This window comes from Rhinopithecus roxellana, chromosome 10 (assembly GCF_007565055.1).
Source record: "Rhinopithecus roxellana isolate Shanxi Qingling chromosome 10, ASM756505v1, whole genome shotgun sequence".
Taxonomy (NCBI): Eukaryota; Metazoa; Chordata; class Mammalia; order Primates; family Cercopithecidae; genus Rhinopithecus; species Rhinopithecus roxellana.
In genome coordinates this window covers 58,344,552-58,367,340 of record NC_044558.1, presented here as the reverse complement: position 1 = coordinate 58,367,340, position 22,789 = coordinate 58,344,552, and the positions used below count along the sequence as shown (strand labels likewise).

The 22,789-nt window shown below is 47.4% G+C and overlaps 1 protein-coding gene and 1 pseudogene across 2 annotated transcripts; one reads left to right on the top strand and one right to left on the bottom strand.

Annotated features, from left to right (window-relative positions):
• Positions 1-1,406: 1,406 nt before the first annotated feature.
• Positions 1,407-10,742, bottom strand: KRT76 (keratin 76). 2 transcript variants are annotated; one of them, XM_010373960.2, is made up of 9 exons: positions 10,093-10,742; positions 8,694-8,908; positions 6,870-6,930; positions 6,052-6,147; positions 5,358-5,522; positions 5,135-5,260; positions 4,263-4,483; positions 2,822-2,856; positions 1,407-2,380 (listed from the first exon to the last, which is right to left on the bottom strand). In XM_010373960.2, the coding sequence occupies exons 1-9, from the start codon at positions 10,690-10,692 to the stop codon at positions 1,965-1,967; spliced, it is 1,935 nt and encodes a 644-aa protein (XP_010372262.1). In that variant the 5' UTR covers positions 10,693-10,742; the 3' UTR covers positions 1,407-1,964. The 2 variants fall into 2 exon arrangements, with proteins under 2 accessions (XP_010372262.1, XP_030795261.1); XM_030939401.1 differs by having other exon boundaries at positions 1,407-2,377; positions 10,093-10,736.
• A 223-nt stretch (positions 10,743-10,965) lies between these two features.
• LOC115900040 lies at positions 10,966-16,443 on the top strand (annotated as a pseudogene).
• The last annotated feature ends 6,346 nt before the right edge of the window (positions 16,444-22,789 follow it).

Genomic DNA, 22,789 nt, shown 5'->3' with positions numbered 1-22,789 from the left:
AGCGTCTCTAAAAGGCCAGCAAGAGCCACAATTCAGAACTGCCTACGTCTGCTCAAAGTACACAGAGCTAGGCCAAGGGAAAGTGGAAAGGGCACTACCTCCTGCTTGTAAGCCATGAAAAGATGGGCAAGTATTTATTGATCTCTCAGGTAACTTTAAAATGTCCTCTTCTCCAATTCTTGAGGCCAGGGCTACAGTACTTTAGAGATTAGATGAGGTGAGCTAAGGCTCAGAAATATAGAGACCAGGCCCTGGCACTCCCCTTGGACATTAGACAAATGTACAGATGCCTTCTCGTTATTCCAGCCCTGACCTGACTTATGGGCAGTAACACTCGGTCTACAGTGACTTACAAACTAGCATTTTGCCTTGCTTAGTGGCCTGTGGAGGGGATTGGTTGGGGGGCCGGGTAGGGAAAAATCACAGATCCTAAATGTCATCTCCTGAGGCCCCCAATTTTCCTGGTTTCTCTCAGTGACTATCTCATTAATCCTGTGCTCCCTGGGTTCGGGTTTCAGTTTTCTGAAAATGGCTGGTAAATGCTGGTGTGAGGGCAGGCACACATCATCCCCGTTCCTAATTGTATATCCACCTGGAGTGAGTTTTACTAGTTTAACACTCCCACCCACTCTCTTACCTGATCGGTGAGTTTCGAAGGAAGAGTTGAGTTTGCAGAGCAATGCCTCTCCATCTCTTACGATCTGGCTGTCCACAGCAAGATTATATTCTGCTCTCTTGTGCTCTCCCTCGGCTATTAGGGATCAGACCCCATAGGGAAGGCCGCAGTGGCCCTAGGCTGCCCCTGCCCAGGTAGAAAATCTGGCCTAATCCTGAGGTCCTGTGATAGGAGAAGCCCTTTCCATCCGAGGTAAAAAAACACATGCTCCAGTATCTGCTTTATTGGTAATAAAGGCAATATTGGCCCTCCATCTGCTCATTCATTTGTCTTATTTTTTAATTGGCTCAGAACCTATGCAAGGAGAAGAGAATGTTATGTATTGACCCCTTCAGATTCCAAGAGCTGTGTTTGCAGAAGGAGGATTGGTTCTGTGTCTGGCTGGGATGGGGGTGGAACAGAGGAACTGAAGTCCCAGTGGAATCTGTTTCCTTGATGAACTGCAGAACCCTCTTCTTCCAAGACTGAATTGCAGAGGCCTGCTTAGAGGCTGGAGGATATAGATGGGATGACTTTCTTGGGAGTGGGGAAGGTCTCCCCTTAAACAACATACTCCTGGGCAGACCTATCACAACAACCTAACCAAATAGATGGAGAAGGCAAGACTATTCAGTGGCCTTTATGCCCACTTTTAAATTCCTGGAAAACCATCACCACCACCTGATATCTCATCACTTTTGGGTCATGATCTATTCTGTGACTCCTGGAATAAAAGACAAACACCAGAATGTAAAATTCAGTGCAATTTATTGAGAAAAGAAAGTTCAGTATACTCATCACCAGAGGATCTACAGCTCAGAGAATTAGGGGACAGAAAGGAGTCAGGATCTGAAGCCCAGATGTAGGGAGGGTTCCCTGGGAACCAGCAGTCTTTAGATCTTGACCATGCACCCTCCAGCACTGAACCCATGACTCTGCCCTCCTCAGACAGTGCTGAGATGATTGGCTTCAAATTACCAACTCCCAGTAAGAAAGGGAGATCGGCCAGAGTGGGAACAGGCCAGGCTGTGAAGACCAAGACTGGCTTGGGCTCAGAAGTTGCTGTCCAAAGTAAGGGGCCATTGCAGGAAGGTTTCCAGGGGCATCATCATCCCACACCAGCAACTGGACCTCCATGGCCCTGGGAAGGTCATGGGGATGGAGAAACCAGAAGTTCAGCTTCTTCTCCAGGGAACTGGAGGAAAAATGTGGTTGACCCATGTGCATCCACTGATGCCAAGCAGAGAGTGGGAAACATTATTGCAGGCTGAGTGGGAAGCAGGTGGTTATAGAGATTTGGCACAGAAGATCACTTGTTGGAGTTATGCTGGCTTGAGCTCGTGGTCTGGGAGAAGTGGATACTGGTGCTGCCTCCACCACCAGACTTGTAGCCACTGCCTCCAGAAGTCTGGACACCGCCAGAGCTGGAGCCCATTCCTCTGTGGCTCATGGAGATGCTACCTGCACCGCCGAGCCTGCTCCCACTACTGCTGCTCTGGTAGCCCCCGCTGCTACCCCTGCCCCCAGTGCTGCCGCTGCTGACCCCTCTATAACTGCTGCTGCTGCCGCCACTGACTCCTCCATAGCCACTGCTGTTGCCGCCACTGACTCCATAGCCACTGCTGCTGCCGCTGCCTCTGTAGCCACCACTGCCACTGGCCCCTCCAAAAACTCCACGGCTACTACCAGAGCTGCCACTTGTGCTGGTGACATTGCTGACCACTGCTACAAGACAACAGGCACACAATTCAGGCAAAGGGCCTGGGAAATTGGAAGCCAAGGACTGTATTACATCCCCACCCTGCTTGGCTATGTGACTTCCAGAAAGATGCTAACTTATCTAATGCCTCAGTTTGCAAACCATGAGAGTGAGCCTGGCCTCTAGTGCCTTCTCCCAAGAACAGGAACCAGAAGGATCCGCAGAAATTTCTGGTTTTCCAACCTAGGCCACTCCCCAAACCAGAGGAGTTTTATCTTTGGCCTGAGAGGTTGTCAGCTTATGCTAGGCGCAGAGCGTGTGGCCGAGGCCTGAGATCCTAGACACTGTCAGGTGGCCTGACCTCCTTGGATGGAACAGGCCTTCTTGCCTGAAGGTCAGTCAGTGAGGTTGTTTCTAGTTGCCCTTCTTACAACCCAGGGAGAGGGTTTTTTGAATAGGCTACTTACAAATGCGCACGGCACTCTGACACTCTCCAGACATCCTGAAAAGGAAGAGGAGAGGTGAATTCTTTCTGCAATGAGTCAATAACCAGAGTTGAGAGTTCACAACTTTGGGAGCCACACCCTCCCATTTGCCCCACTAGGGGTCAAGCTCCTGCGAGAGGAAAACTTACTCTAAGTCTGTTTCCATGACCGTATCTCCCCAGAAAGGGGGGTGCTTCAAGAGTTGAGACTTCCCACCCCTTTCCCCTTAGCACTTAGAGATTATCTTCTCTAGGCAAACAACTTGACACCCAGATCTGCCTTGATTGGTCTGTCCCCACCTCTCATCCCCTGCTAAGACCATCTTCCCACCTTAGCATGCTCTTTCATCCTTCTCAACTCAGCCCTGGATTTTTTTATCTCCAATTCTCCCTTTCCAAGAAGGCTTCCACAATGAGCCCTCCTGGGGTGGTGGTGACATGATGGGGGTTGTTCAGGGCGGAGAAAATATGGGAGGGGCTGACACTAAACGCAGGATGGATTTGAAATGCCCCACCTACACTGCCCATCTTCCTGTGTCTTGTTCATGAAGCAGGCACGTCCACATATCTGAGAAGGTATGGAATGGGTGTGCACACCTTGCCCATGTGTGCCCACTGGTGTTGACCACTCTCTCCTCATCCCATGACTCCTAGTACACTTGACATCATCTTCACTCTCACTTTCCTTCTCATACTTGGGTTCTGCTTCCTCCATCAGATTGGGAGCTACCTGAGGACAGAGGGGTAGCTACCCCCTGAATGCATGATGCATTGGGCAGGAACTCAGCAGAAAGATCTCTCGATTCTTGACACTCCTTTAGCATTCGATAACCACTTGCTAAGACTTTGTCTGCTGCTTAATGTTGTATTATTTTCCAAGAGCATGGATGTATGAACCATCTCCCCATATGGACTCCCTTCATGGATGGGGCTTGTAGGACTGTCTATATTGAGCTTTCCAATATGGTAGCCAGTAGCCACATGATGCTATTTAAGTTAATTAAAATTAAATTAAATGTAAAACTCTGTTTCTCAGTTGCACTAACCACATTTCCAGTGCTCAAGTGGCCAATGGCTACTGTATTGGACAGCACAAGAATAGAACATCTTCATCATCTCAAAAAGTTCCAGTGGACAGCACCAGCCTATCACTTGTCAGAATGCCAAAGAACTTTCCTAATACATTGCAGACAGTGAAGATCAGTAGAGATATGTAACATAATATTGATGCCCATTAAACATTTGAGAGTTAGATGATCTCAATGGACATAAAATAGTAGTGCTTGAACCCTTGACTCTGTCATTCAAAACACTCCTTGCCCTTTTTCTGAGTGTTCCTCCCCTTATCATCTTGCCCGCTTTTCACATTATCAAAGGTCACTCTAAAACCATATCTGGAGAATGGTGATCCCATGGCCCCTCACCTGCACTCCTCTCCCTCCAGCAGCTTGCGGTAGGTGGCAATCTCCACATCCAGGGCCAGCTTGACATTCATCAGCTCCTGGTAGTCACGCAGGAGCTGAGCCAGGTCATCCTTGGCCTTCTGTAGGGCAGCCTGCAAGTCTTGGATCTTGGCATTAGCGTCCTTGAGGGCCATCTCTCCACGCTGCTCAGCCTCTGAAATTGCCGTCTGCAGGTTGGCATTCTGAGGTAGAAGATCAGTTAGCATAGTGACCCGGAAACAAACACTTGATCTTTACTAGGAGTAGATCTCTTCCCCCACATCCTGCATCCCTTCCTCCCTTTCCTTAGAAATCTCAATGGAGCATGCGCAGAGAAAAGAAGTCAGTTTTGCAGTTGTTTAATTCATCTCTGGCCCATTGAAATCGACTTGTGGCTCATCAAGAAAGGGAGCACTAATTTGTTTTCCTATGCTGGTACAGGTAGTAGTGGTCTGGTTAGTCTCTAATCTTTTTTGCAAGACTGTTAAAAACTCTCTTGCCTAATCACTTCATTCCAATGATACAGAACAGCCATCAAGGTTATGTGAAATGTGTGAGAAACAGCTTCACTAAGGGCAGATCCTGCTGAGAACTGAGTGTTTAAGTCCAGCACTGCAGCTGCAAGATTTGTTAGGCAAACCAGAATAAGCAAACATCTTTCTTGAGTGAGCATTCCAAGAAGCTCAACCTCCAAAAGAAACATCTGGAAGAACAGAGTTTCCCAGAGACTGTGCTATCCCACATGTGACACCATGAAAGGATGGAGAGAGCATGTAGCAGAGGAGCAGAGCTTGTGCTGCTTCTCTCCGGGGCCCAGAAGACCTCCGGGATCTTTCCGTTAAACCCAGCCCCACCTGCTTCTTGACATTTTCAATCTCAGCCCGTAGCCTCTGGATCATCCTGTTGAGCTCCATGATCTCACTCTTGGTGTTCCTTAGGTCATCCCCGTGCCTGCCAGCTGTGGTCTGCAGCTCCCCAAGCTGACAGAGGAAAAACCAATCAAAATGGCTTTTGCAAAGTGTTGGCACATTCTTGATGAAGGTCATCAGGATCTAAGAACACAAGGAGGGTTCCCACCTTGGTCTGGTACAGGGCCTCAGCTTCAGCCTTGCTCCTCTGGGCAATCTCCTCATACTGGGCGCGGACCTCAGCAATGATGTTGTCCAGGTCCAGGCAGCGGTTGTTGTCCATAGACAGAACCACAGACCTGTCGCTGACATGGCTCTGCATCTGGGACAGCTCCTGCAGGAAACATGGATCATTACTCTCACCATCCTCTGGCCCAGGGGATGCTGGGAATCCTCTACTAGCAGAGATACCCCAAGGATGGGGCTAGAAGTGGATCAGTTGGAAAAATAAGCTCACACTTTATGCCTGGCTACAGCCTAAAGGATGTTAGACAACAAGGCTAAAGGAAATAAGCAAAATATGCAAATATAATCAGGCTGTCAGCCTGAAAGTATCAGCCAGTGAGTCCTATTATGTAAGTTTCCATGGGCCCCCAGCAGGGAGGAATATTATGAAGAAGCCAGCTAGCTATAATATGGGTATAGGAGCCAGAGAGAAGGTGCAGAGCAAAATGGCCTGAGGACCTGTGGCTCAGGTCTATGCAGACTGAAGGAACTCAGTTAACGTTTCCCAGGTGGGGTGGAGCTGAGTCCTGAGCCCCATTGCTGGTTTTGTGAGTGTTGTGCTGTCTGGCTGTCCCCTAAAGTTATGCTTGGGAAGAATCAGACAAGAAGGTTCTGGAGCTTGCAAACCAAGGAATCACCATCTCATAGAGGGTCCTCAGGAAGCTGACTTCATCTGTCAGGCTGTCCACTTTGGCCTGCAGCTCCACCTTGTTCATGAAAACCGCATCCACATCCTGCAGAGGAGGTCAGAAACCCAGAGAATGACCTTCTGTTCCCTTCCCACCCAGTGGCTCTTTCCTAAGCCCTCATGTCTCATCTTTGTTCCTCCCCTAGCTCTCCTCCTAATTGTGACGTCTCATCTTCCCTTTTAAAATAAGGAAGCTCAAAGTGGCTTTCTTCCTTTTCCTTGCTTGACATGTCAAATCCTAATGCTTTAACAAAATACAAACCATTAGGCACCATCTGATTAAGGGTAGAAATTAAGAGTAACCATCTGATTTTAGGGTAGAAAAAATTTACCTAATATATATGTGACTTTGGCTGTGTAGTATCAGAAATCCCACCCTCCTGAACAGAAATTAGGGTATTCTCACTACTTCACTTTTATGATGACTGGTTTAAATATGCTACAAGTATTTGTTGATTGTTATTAATAGCATCTGGAGTGCATTTGTAGGCTGAAAATCTTGATTAATTCTACACATAAAGCGCTCATTATTAGTTCGCATTGCTAATCAGCTCATTAGTCACAGTAACATTTTAACATACTTTCCCATGGTAATGTATTTAGAGCAGCTTCCTTCATTAAACATTTCATTTCCAAAAATGTAAGGAAAAGTGTCAATCCCACACACCATATAAGGTCACTGTGCCCCAAAACAGCTGGCTGTGCGCTCTCTCCATGGGGGCAGCTCCCAGAAAGGGAACCTGGATATGCTGGTCCAGGCTCACCTACCTTCTTGAGCCCCACAAACTCATTCTCTGCCGCAGTTCGTTTGTTGATTTCATCTTCATACCTGGAACAAGAGGCACACATTTGAACACTGGCATTTCAGAAGTGGAAAAGAGAGATGAGGATTCTAGGCACTCTTCTCACCAGTGCAGAGATAGGACCAGCTTCATGGGCATGTGCAGTTACACAGGACCCTGGGCTCAGGGTCCTCACACTCAGCTCAATGCTGGCACCATATTGACATTCTTTCTTTTCTTTTTTTTTTTTTTTTTTTTTTTCTCTGAGACAAGGTTTCACCCTGTCACCCAGGCTGGAATGCAGTGGCACAAACATGGCTCACTGCGGCCTCAACCTCTCAGGCTCAGGGCAATCCTCCTGCCTCAGACTCCCAAGTAGCTGGGACCAGAGGCATGCACCACCACATCCAGCCAATTTTTTAATTTTTAGTAGAGAAAAGGTCTCACTTTGTTGCCCAGGCTGGTCTCGAACTGCTGGGCTCAAGTGATTCTCCCTCCTCAGCCTCCCAAAGTACTGGGATCACAGGCATGATTGAAATTCTGTAACTAGAATTTTGTAGCTAGGTTCCTGCATTATCATTTTGCACTGAGCCCTGAAAATCATTTAGCTGGTCCTGCCCAGAGACCTCTCATAGCTCAGGGCACTGCCTGGCCCTCTTCCCTCTAAATCCAGTGATGGGCAGAGGTATGGGCAGTCAGGGTGAGAGGGAAGACTTCAAGGAGCTTGACTACTTGCCTAAGCTCTTTGATTGACTTTGCAAAGCACAATGTGTGCATATGGAACCCAGTGAAATGTTTGCTCTCATTGGGCATTTCTGCCTGTTTCCTCTGTTTCTGTTTTACTTAATTACAGTTACTTCTTGTAAGAATTTCAGTTAAAAATGAATTCATATCTTCTGAATGCATCAGAGTGGTAGGATTCCTGCCTGTTAAGGACTAAAATCTACTACCAAGAGTTTGTATTTCATAAAGCTTGAGGAATTGGACTGATTGTAGGAGAAAAGAGGTCTCTGGGCAGGACCTCTTTCTTTCCTCTAGGAGGAAAGAGGTCTCTGAGATCTCTTTTGGGAATGTGAATCTGAGTTGCCACTGGATTCCCAGAGCCCAGCACAGAGCCTGCCACAGAGTGGGTACCCACCAGGTTTGTGTGGTTGAATTGGAATAGGGCCTCTGCAGAGCAGGTGTGCCCATCCCTGTGGGTTCTGATCCTGGGGAAGTCGGGAGCTCCCTCCCACCTTGAGAAGCCCAGTTTGCTCCTCACAGACCTCAGCGGGTATGGACTGCAACTTGGAACATTGAGGAGGAGGCAAACCAAAACTGCAGAACAGGACATTGGATGAGACTCACTGAAAGAGGCCTTTACCAAGTGCAGCCCTGGACATCTGCCTAGAATCCCCAGGAGCTAGGGGAGTGCTCACACTCCTGGGGCCTGCCCCACACCTATGATTCAGAATACCTAGGACTGGAATACAGGAATATGCATTGTTGACAAGCGTCCAAGGTGATTCCTATGTACAGTCAAGTGTGTCAGACTCCTCATCCTAAAGGGTTCTAAACTCTGGGAGGACCTTTTTGTCCTTCTGGGCTGGAATAGGAGGGGGCCCACCTGGAGACTGAAATCTGTGTCATAGCCACTTGGGAGTCTCAGTCCCCACCCTCTCACCCTCTTCTGCTTGGTCATGCTTCACTCAATAAATCCATCCCAGAGTATTGACTGAAGGCACAGTTGGGAACAGCTGAAATCCCAAATTAGGACCATACTTCCATGCTAATTCCGCAGAAGGGGAAACTCCCCAGGAGGAACCCTCACTTCTTTTTGAAGTCTTCCACCAGGTCCTGCATGCTTTTCAGCTCTCCCTCCAGGTTCCCCCTCTCCGCTAGAAGTGAATCCAGCTGCTTTCGTAGGAAGCTGATGTAGGATTCAAAACAAGGTTCCAGGCTGCTGGGCCCCGAGCCTGTGGTCTGCTGCTGGAGCAGTTCCCACTTGGTCTCCAGGACCTTGTTCTGCTGTTCCAGGAACCGCACCTGCATCAGAGGGGGAAGAAAAGGAGTCAGCCTCTTGAGTTGGGCATGTGGGGCTGCCCATCCCACATGGTGGAAATGTGGAGAAGTAACCCAGTTCTTCAATCTGCAATTTCCCCTGTTTTTTAATTTGGGAAAGATGAAGATTTAGAAAAGAGAGAACTAGAAGTTGTTGAGTGATTATGCCATACCTGTTATTTTCACGTATTTCCATCACTTTTAATCCTCACAACCACCTATAAAGGAGTTGCTGTGATCCCCATTTTGTAGATAAGGCAACTGAGACTCAAAGAGTTTAAGTTTCCCAAAGTGACAAGTCTACTGAGTGACAAAGCTAAGAATCAAACCCAGGACTGCCCTGGGTCTATAGGGGTCCTTCAGAATACAACTAAAGGAGGTCAGCACAAATAAAGTTTGTCATTGTTTTTTTAGATGTACGCTTTTTTCAGCTCCATAAAAGCAGTGAATACAGTCAATGAGGTCTAACATTTCTTTAGAAATTTCACATATGAAGACCTCCTTCATATGATGTGATGTATTTCCATGTGATGGAAATACATGACAATAACTGGTATGGCATAATCACTCAACAAATTCTAGTTCTCTCTTTTCTATATCTTCATCTTTCCCAAATTAAAAAACCAGGGAAATTCACTTCAGATCCTGGGCTCGGTCCCACACAGACCCAGCACACCCTCATCTGCCCCAGCATGGACAGCTCAATTTAACATTGGCTGAAGCACAGCGTCATTTGGAAGGTAAGGCAGCGGCCAATACTCCTCATTTAGAGGCAGCCCCAAGATCTGTGCTAACACAGTTTTTGATTACTAGCTAGTTTGGATTATCAAACAATTGCTTTTCAGGAGAAATTAAAGTAACTGTAATAATTTTATGACTAATGGCTTATTCTTCGAAGAGCTAAGAATGTGTTTGGACCCCCACTTCATTTACCCTCATCTCATTCTTAGCAGAAAACCAGGACCAGGAATTCTTCCCCCATTTCACAGCTGGAAAAATAAGGCCCAAAAAGTGAAAGAGGCATGATCACTGTCTTGTAGGGACCAAGGCAGCACCAGGACAAGAGCCAGGCACCCCTGCCCTGTGTCTCACAGGTCCCCATGGCATCTTTCTACACCAACCCCTGGGCACCCCAAACCCTCCACAGCACCTGTTGGCCTTGCCCTCACCTTGTCAATGAAGGAGGCAAACTTGTTGTTGAGGGTCTTGATCTGCTCCCGCTCCTGGGCCTTTACTTGTCCAATCTGGGGGTCGATCTCCACATTGAGGGGCTGCAGGAGACTCTGGTTTACAGTCACTTCCTGAATTCCCCCAGGAAAGCCCCCAGGGACAAAGCCACCAGGACTGCCAAAGCTGCCAAGCCCACCAAAGACACCAGGACCACCAAAGCCACCAGCTCCACCAAAGCCACCAGCCCCTCCAAAACCACTACCTATTCCTCTGCCACCACCAAAGCCACCACCATAGCTGCCCCCAAAGCCACCTCCATAGCCACCTGCAAAGCCACAGCTGCTCTGCCCTCCCACAAAGGCTCCAGCCCGGGAGCCACCAGCTGCCACGCTGATGGAGATGCTCTTGTTGCCACCCAGGTTGTAGAGGCTGCGACTGCCAAAGCCGCCTGCTCTGCTCCGGAGGCCACAGGCCCCTCCACCAACTCCCCCAGAGCGGGCCACACAGCTTATCCTGCTGCTGCCAGAGACCACGGCAGAGCGGCCAGAGAAACCCTGGCTCCCACCACTGAAGGATTTCTTGCAGACTTGTCTGTTCATAGTGAGAGAGCTTGGAGGTGACCTAGTGATCACTTAGCAAGAGCTGAGAGCTGAGAGGGATGGGGACAAGAGAGGAGACTGGCCTTTATACACCAGGGAGTTTGGCTTGGCAAAAGGAGAGGCAACCAATTAGTTGAGAGTCATCTTGGGTTTGGTTTGCCTCGTAGGCATTAAGTTACTTCTTGGTTCCCAACACACCTCAAAGATAATCCTCTGGGCCAGAGTGGCTTTGCTTTCTTAGCTTAATCACCTAAACTTGCCTCAGTTGACAAAATGCTGGAGCTCTCCTCCCTCTCTTTGTGTGATGTCCTCAAGGGTTTCAGGGAACCCAAGCAGCACCTGATCCAGCAAGAGGAAGCAGCTTTAGACACCAGGGGATCAGGAGCCATGAGCTCCCTGACACAGGGGTGAGGACCAGGCAACCTCTTCCGGGCGGGCTGGGTCCCTCCCTGCAGCACCACAGTGTCCACAGACTCCCGCAGTGGCTGTACCCATCTCTCCCATCACTGGGCTTTGTCTTCCAGTGGCATGCCACCTGTGCCCAACTCTTCAGAGGGCCAGGAGTGGGAATGGAAGTGAGGGGGCCCAGATCCACAGAGTCTGCTCTGCCAGCACCTCAGCCAAAGGCATCCATCTCAGCAAACCTGGAGTTTGGGTTGAGAAATGCTACTTATGGGAAAGAAATTACAGTGGAGCTAAACACATCTAGCTCCTGGAACAGGAAGCAAACAAGTATGAGGTTTGGGAAGAGGAGGAGGCATGCACAGTGGAGAGCCTCAAACCAAGCCCTCCCCCCACCATCCTAGACTGACAGCAGGCGATTTCTAGACCCAGAAGCAAGAGGGGACAGAATCTGGGAACCTCCAGCTGGCTGGTAGAGTCGGCTCAAGGACCCCATTCATCTTAGGAGGGCAGTGTATGTTGTGTCTAGGCCCCAACTCAGATCTTCTGGAGGGGATACCCTCCCTGCTTTACTCCCTGGTCTGAGTCAGATGCCCCTCCTTGTCTTCCCACCATAGCCTGTACTTTTTCCGTCATGGCCCTGACGTAAAGTATACTTACCTGCTTACTTGTCCATACCCCACCGGTCCCTGAGCTTCTTGAGGGCAAGGCTTGAGTCCTGCCCATTCTAAATTATCCTAAATGTCCAGCTCCTAGCATAGGGTAAGCACAGCACAAACATGTAAACTGACTGATGACTGATGTCTAAGAATGCAAATACCTAAAACCAGCTCCCACCCCAGCCCTGTGAATGAAAATCTTCAGAGGAATGGCTTGAGAGTTTGCATTTTTAACAAGCCCTCCAGGTCATTCTTATAATGCAGGATGTCTGGGAAGCCCTGGTCCAGACCATGGCTGCACCATAGGGGCCAGGAGTAGGAGGATGGAGGATACTTGATGGCAGAATGAATGACACATGATGAGTTGCTGCTCTCACTGCCAAGAGCTCAGCGGACCCCCACTCCCATCCAACCCACCTCCACACCCAAACACATCACACAGGGCAAGACCAAATCCTCAGGTTGTTGTCTGCATACAAGATTTCACACATATGACAGGAGTGGGGGCACTGATTCTAGACTCCCTGAGAAATTAGTGGGGAGTCTATCTCCAGAATTCCAGCCAAATTGGTAGTGGGCGCTCTTTCTGAGTTTCTGGTTTCTGAACAGTCCAGTCTAGGAGAGAGGATTGATCTGAAAACCTGGGAGCCACCATGAGTTGAGCAACTTCAAGAGCTCTACAACTAATTCTCAGCTCTCTGCTCTGCAGCTTGTCTGGCATCAGATCCCAGATCCACTATCCACCAGCTTTTAGGCCTTGGACAAGTTACTTAACTTTTATGTGTCTCATTTATCAACTGTAAAATGGAACTAAGAATGGCAAGTACTTCATGGGGTTGTTGTAAGCATTAAACAAGTTAAGTAAATATAAAATGCTTAGCCCAGTGCTTGACACATAGCAAGCACTGTATGTTTAGCTACTGCCAGTACTCTATTTGGGGGAATGGGGAAGCGATAACGTGTTTGGCCCTGGCTGTTCTCAAGACAACTTTGCATCCCTAAGAAGCTCACTAGAAAAGAGTGAGACCTATACTGAATAGAGTTGGGTTGGGTAACCTTGGGCCACGATTTAACGTAAGTCTGTGTTCTAATCTGCCAAACCCTTTCCTACCTTACTGGTTTGTGGTGAGACTTGCAGGATAATGTAAGTGAAAGTCCTTTGAAAATCACAAAATTCCACACAGGAGTAAGATAGCTGTGGTCTAACAGAAAACAGAAAACCTGTCATTGTGGAATTCCAAAGGTTCAATTCCTGGGTTCAAATCCTATGTCTACCTCTTACTATGTGGTGACCTTGGACAAGGTACTTGACTTCTCTCTCTCATTTGTAAAAGGTGGCATTGATCCTACTTGCAGGATTGTTTTGAAATTTAAATACATAGTATTCAGCAATATATGTTTGGATTTTTAAATTAACATCATTCATCCACAGATAATCCAGGAAGAGGATTTCATGTTGAGTTCTTCCATGAGACATTTACTCCACCCATCAATTGAATGACAGCCCCCCCGGTAAGGTCTTTCCTCATATTCTCTGGATCCTTTAAAAGCAGATCACGTGCCCTTCTTGGAAAGAAAGCTGAGCCAGGCTCAGCTGAAGCTCCAGGTGAGAGCCCAAAGCAAACAAAAACAGACTTAAGTGTCTCTGATTCCCTTCCCTCCCTTGGCTGCAGTGCTGAGGTGGTGAGTGGCAGCCTCTGACGTGTGGCTCACCTCTGCCACCCTGGCATAGGCTGGAGAAGTGTGGTGGAAAAAGGTGATGTACAGATCACAAAAACACGGGCTTGGGCTGGGTCGCCTAATCCGTGTCGCCTGAGCCTGCCAAAGCATCACCTTGTTTATCAGATGGGGATTGTCTTCTCAGCAGTTGAATGGAGCTGCTGGAAATACCCAGAGTTGCAGTCCTCAGCAACATTGCCCTTATTCACTGTAGGATCTTTCAGAACAGTATCTAAAGGATCTGCCCACTGCCAGCAATCTGAGTTCCAATCCCTCACCTGCTGGAACCTTCTGTGTAAAGCTTACCAGATGGCTGAGCACCCTGGATTTTTATTTCCCCACCTATAATATTGGGGGCACTAAAACCAAGTAGTTATTCCCTCTAACCAAATTGCTCTCTGGCAGTCAACTGCGGTGAGAAGACTTCAGATTGCCTGTAACATAATTATGAGTGAAGGAATGCATCATGAGACAGTAGTCATTATCCTTGGTCAAAGCGGGCAGACGTCCCTCTCCACCACCATCTGCTGAGGATGAGGAAGCTATGGCTGCTGCCTCTTTCTCCACAGAGGTTCGCAGATCCCGTTTTCAAGATAATCACCAATTTGTTCTCAAAAATAAAAAACGGAATAATTAACATTCTGGGTATGCTGCCCCTGGACTAGGAATTAGCATTCTTTTCTTGTTGAAATAAAAGCTTGTTACTAATGAAGCAACTCTAACCAATGAACAGTAAAAATAATTACCATATAGAGCAAGATTTATAGTGAAAGCTTGATAAAGAGGCAAACATCTAAGTACAACTAAATCCTTATGTTACTAAGGTCTTAGCTATTAGCAATCACAATTTGTTCTGATTCTGGTCTTATCTCTACTCTTGATTAAAACACACTCCAGCTCACCCCTAATTCTTTATCTGGTACTTGAATCTCTCCCAGGGCATATGTAGGGCAAAATTCTATCTCCCAAGATGGCCCTGATTAAAAGGTTCTGTGATTACATAAATTTGGGAAATGAAAAGTCTATGGCTCTTTCTTGGGATTTTAGTGAAGTTATTTAGCATATTAAAAGCCCTAAGAAATCCTATAGAAAATAATCTTTTTGCCTTAATTTAATCACAGCTTCCCAAATTTAACAACAACATCTTTCTATCTTAACAACTACTAACATGCTGTCAAGTATAGTCGGGAAACATTAGTCCAACTAGCCATCCAGGATGGATGAGAATGTGCAGATAGGGGTTAGGGCATAAGGAGACATCCTCATCCCTGGAAAGGAAGCACTTGCTCCAAGTGAGATAGCAGGAAGCTGAGAGCAGACTGAGGCGTGGGGTTGAAGATGCAGCAAGAAGGGCACTGGGGTGCTGAAAACTGGACAGGTTCTCTAAAGACCAGCTCTCCTGTCAATGAATATTTCTCACCCATAAATGGATTTGGCTGGATATTTCCAAAAACCATGGATCTTTCACAGGCATGCTGGATTTTCTGGAACTCAAATAACTGCATCTCCTCCTCTCTTCCCTTGCAGCTTGAAAGAGTGGAAAATATGGAAGCCTTGGAATTAGATGAGCCTGTGTTCAGATCCCAGCCTTGCCACTTTCCAGCTGCATGGCATCAGGCAAGGCGTTTTACCCTCTGGGCCTCAGTTTCCCATTCAGCAAATTGGAGTTAGCACAGCATCCTCATGGAGTTATAGTGGGAACTGTAGGAGGTAAAGTTGGAAAACCCTTACACGAGGCAGGTGCTCAACACATGGCAGCTCTTGTGATGATGATGTCAATATAGGAAGCCCTCCTAGAAGGTGTCAGATCGGAGGCTGAAGAGGAAGAAGGAGTTATAAGGGGTAGCCCAGTTTAGGGTCAAGGCAATAGTGAAGTCTTTGATTATTTTTGCAACAGGTTGCAAGGAATCATAGTGTCTATATTGGGAATTACATAAAAGCCATTTTCCCATGTCTGGTCAAGCCATTTTCCCACTACAGGGCCTCATCAGTAATGCAATCTGTCAATCAACAAATACTTATTGATCTGCTGCATACTTTCTAGAGGTGTGGGGACTATGTTTCAGTGAAAATAATTTCCTCTTTCAAATCTTAACTCCTATTGTCCATCCTGAACAGAATTTTAAAACAGCTAACATTGACTGCTTGACATATACAAGTCACTGACAGGTTGTTTATATGTATTGTTTTGAATTGTCACAAAAACTTTGCAAGGTAGGAATTTTCGTTCACATTTTACAGATAAGGGCATGAGGTTAATTAACTTGCCTCAAGTCAATTCACTTGCAAGCTTGGATTTTTTTTTTTTTTTTTTTGGCTGGAGTGCAGTGGCGCAATCTCACAATCTCGGCTGACTGCAACCTCCGCCTTCCGGGTTCAAGCAATTATCCTACCTCAGCCTCCTGAGTAGCTGGGATTACAGGTACCCGCCACCATGCCCAGCTAATTTTTGTGTTTTTAGTAGAGACGGGGTTTCACCATGTTGGTCAGGCTGGTCTCGAACCCCTGACCTCATGATCCACCCACCTCGGCCTCCCAAAGTGCTGGAATTACAGGTGTGAGCCACCCTGCCCGGCCCACAAGCTTGGATTTTAGTAAGACTGTCCAACCTCAAAGCCTGTCATAAATTCATGGATCCTTTTCTTCTATTTAGACTTCAGCAAGTCAAATTACACCATCTCAAAGTGAAAAGTCCACTTTGACATGTAAAGAACCCACCCATATTCTTTCTACCTGACTGCTGCATGATAGGTTGGACACCAGCCATGTGCAACCTACCATGCTGGCCAGGGTCACCAAGGTGCTGGTTAGGATAGTGTCTCAGGGACAGAACACATGGGTGTGCATGGAATTTATAGATGACATAAGCTGCTCCATCATCTGCAATGTAAAAGGTGATGTCCTCACCCTGTTGGAGAAACAGCAAGAGGCCAGGAGGTTGCACTTAGCTTGGCTGCTTGCTGGATCTTAGATGTTGCATTTGACCACTTGGCCCACAGGAATGATTTGCCACAATCTTCTTTTTTTCTCTTTTTTTGAGACGGAGTCTCACTCTGTTGCTCAGGCTAGAGTGTAGTGGCACGATCAAGGCTCACTGCAACCTCCACCTCCTGAGTTCAGGCGATTCTCCTGCCTCAGCCTCCTGAGTAGCTGGGATTACAGGTACTTCCCACCACTCCCAGCTAATTTTTATATGTTTAGTGGAAACAGGGTGTCACCATGTTGGTCAGGCTGGTCTCAAACTCCTGACCTCAGGTGCTCTTTTGGGAGGTTTCGGCCTCCCAAAGTATTGGATTACAGGCGTGAGCCACCATATTTTGTTTTTGCTCACCAAACGGGTAATCAAGATGCACCTTTAAATAATACATTTGTGTTGCATGTTACAAAAATAAATAAATAAACCCACCCTTAGAATGTAATTGGTCAGATCTGCCTTGAAGCATCAACTCGTCCTGATGAAAATAGTTTTAAACTCTGTGAATTCCGTTTTGGTATCAAGGAGGAACACCCATCATTATCAAGGTATTCTCCTAATCAATCTCGATGGCTTCTCTGTCTGGAGATCAAAACTCCCAAGAGTTGAACTTGGGCCCACTCGCCATCACAGGGCCTCAGCTGTAGAAACCTCATCTGCTAATGTAGGAACTTCAGGTTTGGTTTCTGGCTCAAAATTGTGGAAGGTCGTTAGTCCACATACAAGGGAGGACATCCTAGAGTCCAAGAAGACACCAGCCGGCCCCGTTCAGCAGCATAGCACAGTAGTTACATGTGTATCCTTCGGATTTGAGGCCAGATCTGCCACTTCCCACCAGTCATGTCACTCTGCTTCTCCAAGCCACAGTGTCCTAATTTAGAAAATGAGGATAATTGCCGCCTGCCTCCTATGGCAGTTGCAAAGGATGAAATGAGATGACATATGCAAAATGCCCAGTGTATGACTTGCACTCGTCACAAAAGTTAGTTGTTTAATCCAGTAATCCAGTTGTTTTTGTTAAATATGTAAGGGCAGTAATTATCTTTAAGAGTCTACCCTATCCTTCTCAAAATCTCATTAACTTAGTGAAGCTCACAGTGCCTGGCCTGCTATGTGCCAGGCGTTTTGCTGTTCACTGAGGAGCACAAAGATGAACAAGGCACAGCCATCCCTTTGAGTAACTTCTATTTTAATGTGGAGAACAGGCACTGAAACTTGTCATTTTAATATAATATGGCACATGATAAAAAGGGATAGACAAAGTCCCATGGGAGTCCAGACAGATGCTCAGTGCCATGGAGGGTCTAGGAAGGCTTTCAGGAGGCGGTGCCTGGGTAATCCTCAGTGATGAGTGAGCAGGGCAAGTGGGTGAAGGTGGGATGAGCATTCCTGGCAGAGAACAGAGCATCAAAGGCACAAAGACGTGAGAAAGCCAGGTTGATGCGAGAACTGCAGGCACCTTGTGGGCCATTTGTACAGGTCTTGAAAGTCCCCACATAAGGCCACACTCTCTCCTTGGCTTGTTTCCTATGTCTTCATCCAGAATAAAAGGGCATTTCCATTTTAAAACAAACTTCAGCCAGGCACAGTGGCTTATGCCTGTAATCCTTGCACTTTGGGAGGCCGAGGCAGGCAGATTGCCTGAGCTCACGAGTTCGAGATCAGCCTGGTCAACATGGTGAAACCCCATCTCTACTAAAATAGAAAAAAAAAAAAATTAGCCAGGCATGGCAGCATGCACCTGTAGTCTCACCTACTTAGGAGGCTGGGGCAGGAGAATCACTTGAACCCAGGAGGCAGAGGTTGCAGTGAGCTGAGATCATGCCACTGCACTCTAGCCTGGTGACAGAGCAAGACTCTGTCTCAAAAAAAAAAAAAAAAAAAAAACTTCTACAAATACATACTTCCCTCAAATCCAGAAGAGTCTCTATTCAGTTCAACAGTAACCCATATCACTGTAACTAAAGATCTTCTCCCAAGGAGAGAAGTGAATGAGACGACCTCTTGTTTGGCACAGCTTTCTCTGCAGTGGCACTGTGGACATTTGAGGCTGGCTATTTCTATGTTGAAGGGGGCTGGCTTGTGTGATGTGGGATGTTTAGTAGCAGCCTGGCCTCTACTGTTTAGATGCCAGTAGCACTCCCCCACTTGTGACAACCAAAAATGTAACCAGACATTGCTATATGTTCCCTGGGGAGCAAAATTGCCCCCACCAAGAGTCACAGCATTAGTTCTACCTAGAGTCACCTTCTCCTGCCACCGTCTTCTCTGGTGGTTGACGGAGCTGTCACCATTTGGTCTCGTCACCACGGATTCCAAAAGTATCAGATTCTCCCAGCACACCTTCATCAGTGGTTCCCTAGAAGAGCCAAGTCACCTTCAGCCTTCAGCCTGGGCTGGAAGTGTTGGTGGGGATTAGCTCCATTTTAGGCACAACAGAGAGGTGCGTCAGACAGGGCGTGTGCTAGAAGGGCTTGTGAAGGATGTAGTGAAGATTCAGATAAAATGTGTGAAGAAGCATTTTCAGAATTTAAGTGAGTTTTTCTCGATCATCCCAAGATTATCTCACGGTGCCCACAGTTTTTGTCTTTGTCTTTGCATAGAGGGAGAATGCACATGGACTGAAGTTCTGAGAAGGCAGAGAGAAGGTACAGTCCAAATCCCAGAAAGTGAGATCTCTGATGCTTGGCTAACAAACACTCCACCCAGTTCTAGGCAAAACAGAGAAGAATCGTGTAGAGATTTACCTGCAAATTGCACAAAACTTTACATGCAAACCTTGATCATCAGCAGTCAAGTCTAGATTATCCATAGGCAAGCGCTGAACTACTTTCAAATTATTGTAGAAAACAATCCCCTGATTTCCTTAACTGAGCCTTTTGTAGATGTGACACTGCCACCATTGATACTTGCTCTGACCTGTAGCCTATATTCTCACAAAGATATAGAAGGGAATCACCTGAAATCTAAAAACTCAACTTGGTCTTCCTAATGGGAAGTGAACCAGTGAGTCTGCAAGCTCTTAGAACAGGAAAACACTCTTTTGAGCATATCTTCTGTGGAATTCAGTGTGGGAGTGGTTGGAGAGGATAGATAGGTAGGTAGGTAGATAGATAGATAGATAGATAGATAGATAGATAGATAGATAGATAGAAAGAATAGGGTGTAGGGTAGAAGTTGGTTCCTCTGTTTCATTGCAAGTGGATATACCTCTCCATAGCCAGGAAAGAGAGATGTGGAAGAGAGAGCAAAGAAATTCTTGACAATTGACCAAAGACCGCAAATCCCAGTTTAGGATCCAGGCTCACAAGTAGGCATTATTCAACAATCACTGTGAGCTCATTATGGGCAAAAGTATGCCTTAGAGGACAGGAAAAGCATGGACAACACAGGACTCACTGACTACCTACTAGAAGAATGAAAAGTCTAGTCAAGTACAGGAAAGCAAACTCAAGCCCAGTGACTTAAGAGCACTGAAAAGTCAACATAGAATTGTGCAAAAAAACTGCAAATGCTAGGGCAAAGGAAAAGAAGGAGCACTCAGAATCAGGTAAAGTTCCCTGCAAGGGGGTTTCAGCCTGGATTAGAAACAGTCAGGGCCTGGCAGGGAGTGGTGGCTCATGCCTGTAATCCCAGCACTTTGCGAGGCGGAGGCGGGCAGATCACCTGAGGTCAGGAGTTAGAAACCGCCCTGGCCAACATGCACTAAAAATGCAAAGATTAGCTGGGCGTGGTGGCTTGCACCTGTAATCCCAGCTACTCAGGAGGCTGAGGCATGAGAATCACTTGAACCCAGGAGGCAGAGGTTGCGGTGAACCGAGATAGTGCCACTGCACTCCAGCCTGAGTGACACAGGGAGACTCCATCTCAAAAAATAAAGAAAGAAAGAAACAGTCAGTGCTGGGCTGAGAATATCCAGCCAAGCATAGAGTTAACTCCTTGGGTCCCAGGTCCTGACACCAAGGTCACCTGCCCTGACTATTCCTCTGGAACAATGACATCTCCAAGAAATAGCCTCTCCGCCCCACTCCTCCTGTGCCAGGCTCTCCTTTAAGAAGCTGCGTGGAGCCCCACCCCACCACCTCACCACTAGTGGTTACTTAGGTAGCAGGAGTTCCTGTAAACCCCACAGGAGAAACACGGCCAGTGAGCATAGGTCCAGGGAGGAACAGCAAAAGACAAAGGTCACTGTCTGAAAGTGAGACTGGAAACCAGTGTACATAGTCCCCAGGAAGGCCAGGCCTGCACTGGGCTTTCCTTGGAGCCAATTTAGAAACCCCCTGACTGCTCAAGTGGGGGCACGCTGAAGAACGTGGCCCAGGCTCCACCGTCTGGTCGATTGCACTCCTGTCCCTGACTCTACATTCCAGTCCGCATTGGTTCTCAGCATGGGCCCTCTTCTCCACCCTCTCTCTGGAAAAACTCATTCGTTTCCATGGCTTTAAAATCCACCCTTAAGCTGGTGATGTCCAGATGCTAGTGTCTAGCCCTGATGGGGCCCCCTTCTGAATCTACGGGCTCACATCTCACCTGGACGTCTCACGTGGCTATCTCATGAGCAGCTCCTGCTTGTCTAAAGCAGAGCTGAAGTTTCTCTCCACATCTATCCCGCCCTCCCACCCCTCCACTCACGTCAGTAAATGGCCCCAACCACCCAAGTGCATCCTGGTTGAATCTCCCCTTTCCCTTAACCTCCCCACCTCCATCCAGTCCATTAACCAGTCCTGGCATTCATCCAACTCAGCCCCTAGTTTCATTTCTTTATATACTTCCCACAACTTAAAATTATTTTGTTCATTTGGTTTGCTTACTTTTTTTGTTGACTCCCTTACTAAAATGAGGGTGGGGTCAACATCTGATTTCTTGCTCACCAATTCATCTCCAGAATTTAGCCCAGTTCCAGACAGAAAATAAACACTTAATGAATATTTGTTGAATGAGTGAAGGAAGGAATTCAATGATAAAGACTTTGCCCAGGGTGAAGCAGCTGCCCCGTGACTGGCCTGGCACAGTCCCATAGGGCCAACCCCCTAAACTGGGTCGGGCACTGAGCCTCCCCACCTATGTCTCCTACTTCTTTCCACAGAAGGATACCAACCAGAAAAAGTACCTTCCTACCCAAACGTGAAGTAACAGCTCCTAAATCCCACCTCCTTCAAAAAGTGGAACCAGCTGGATTTCCACACTGAATCTCTTCAACCGCCAGTTGCAGGTTTTCTTTATGTATCTGCCATTCGTCATCTCTAAAACAAATTCAACCTTGTCCAAGGATGGAAATACTGCTTCCCTGGCCTGGCCTGACTACACATTTCTATTCCACAGCCTGTGTGTTCTCTCCGGGTGCCTGGGCAGTGTGGCATGCCTGGAAGGTATCCTCAAAGACAGTGTGGGGAAGTGGAAGGAGCTCTAGACTTGGGATGCGGGGCTTCATTCCCAGCTCAGGCATTCACATGCTATAAGACCCTAGAGGAGTCACCTTCCTCTCCGAGCCTCGGTCTTTTCATTTGGAAGCAAAGGCCTTGGACTCCTTGTTTCTGAGTCCTTTCCAGCAGTGACCTTCTGGACAGCACTCCCATGGCCAACTAACACATTCTCAGAACTTCTTGGTGCAGGGCAGAGGCCAGGATGACAAGAACTCTCATGGCTGGTACACATACTTTCAGGCCCCAAGTGCATGCACAGTGCTTAGGTGCAGGAATGGGGGCCTCTGCAGGAAATGCTGGATTCAAGGAAGCTAACAGGTTTTCCTTGCTACTGAACTTCTTAGAAACTCTAATATATGCTCCAAAAAGAAAAGATGTAATGGGCATGGAACCTTTTATTGCAGAGTGTCTCAATGAAATGGTGTTCCTGGGTCAGACTTTGAATAGGCTGCTCTGGGGAAACCTCTCCATCCCTGGGCTTCCAGCAGCCCGCACTTTCCCAGAGCACTTTGTTTGGGGAAAAGCTTTCACGATGTCAGCTGGAGTGAGAATCAACACCAAGAGAAGAAACCCTCTGTCCCCAAGGCCCTCTTAGTTCCCCCACATGAGAGAAGGCAGGGAGGAGATAGATGTCTGCATGGCCCAGCCTTCACCACCAAGGACATTGAGGGTACACAGGGTACGCAGCATCCGGAGCAGAACCTCTCCCTCCCCACAGTGCTCACAGAATAGTGAACAACTGGATCCGCACAACGTATGAAGAAGACAAACTGCCTCTGTTTCAGAGGAAGAGTTCTGCAGCTACTCTGTGGATCACAGAGCCCACATGGGAGAGGCAGAGGCAGGGAGGCCAGGGAGGTGACCAGGGAGCTCAGTGCCCTGAGGAGAAGGACATGGAACGGATACTCAGAGGCCCGGAG

Bases quoted from the DNA above. Each gene is read 5' to 3' on its own strand.
- KRT76 (XM_010373960.2), bottom strand. From the start codon at position 10,692: ATGAACAGACAAGTCTGCAAGAAATCCTTCAGTGGTGGGAGCCAGGGT. The intron at 8,909-10,092 runs GTGAGGGCAAGG...CCTCTGATGCAG, and splicing joins TTGCCTCCTTCATTGACAAG to GTGCGGTTCCTGGAACAGCA. The intron at 5,523-6,051 runs GTGATTCCTTGG...TGTTTCCTGCAG, and splicing joins TGAGGACCCTCTATGAGATG to GAGCTGTCCCAGATGCAGAG.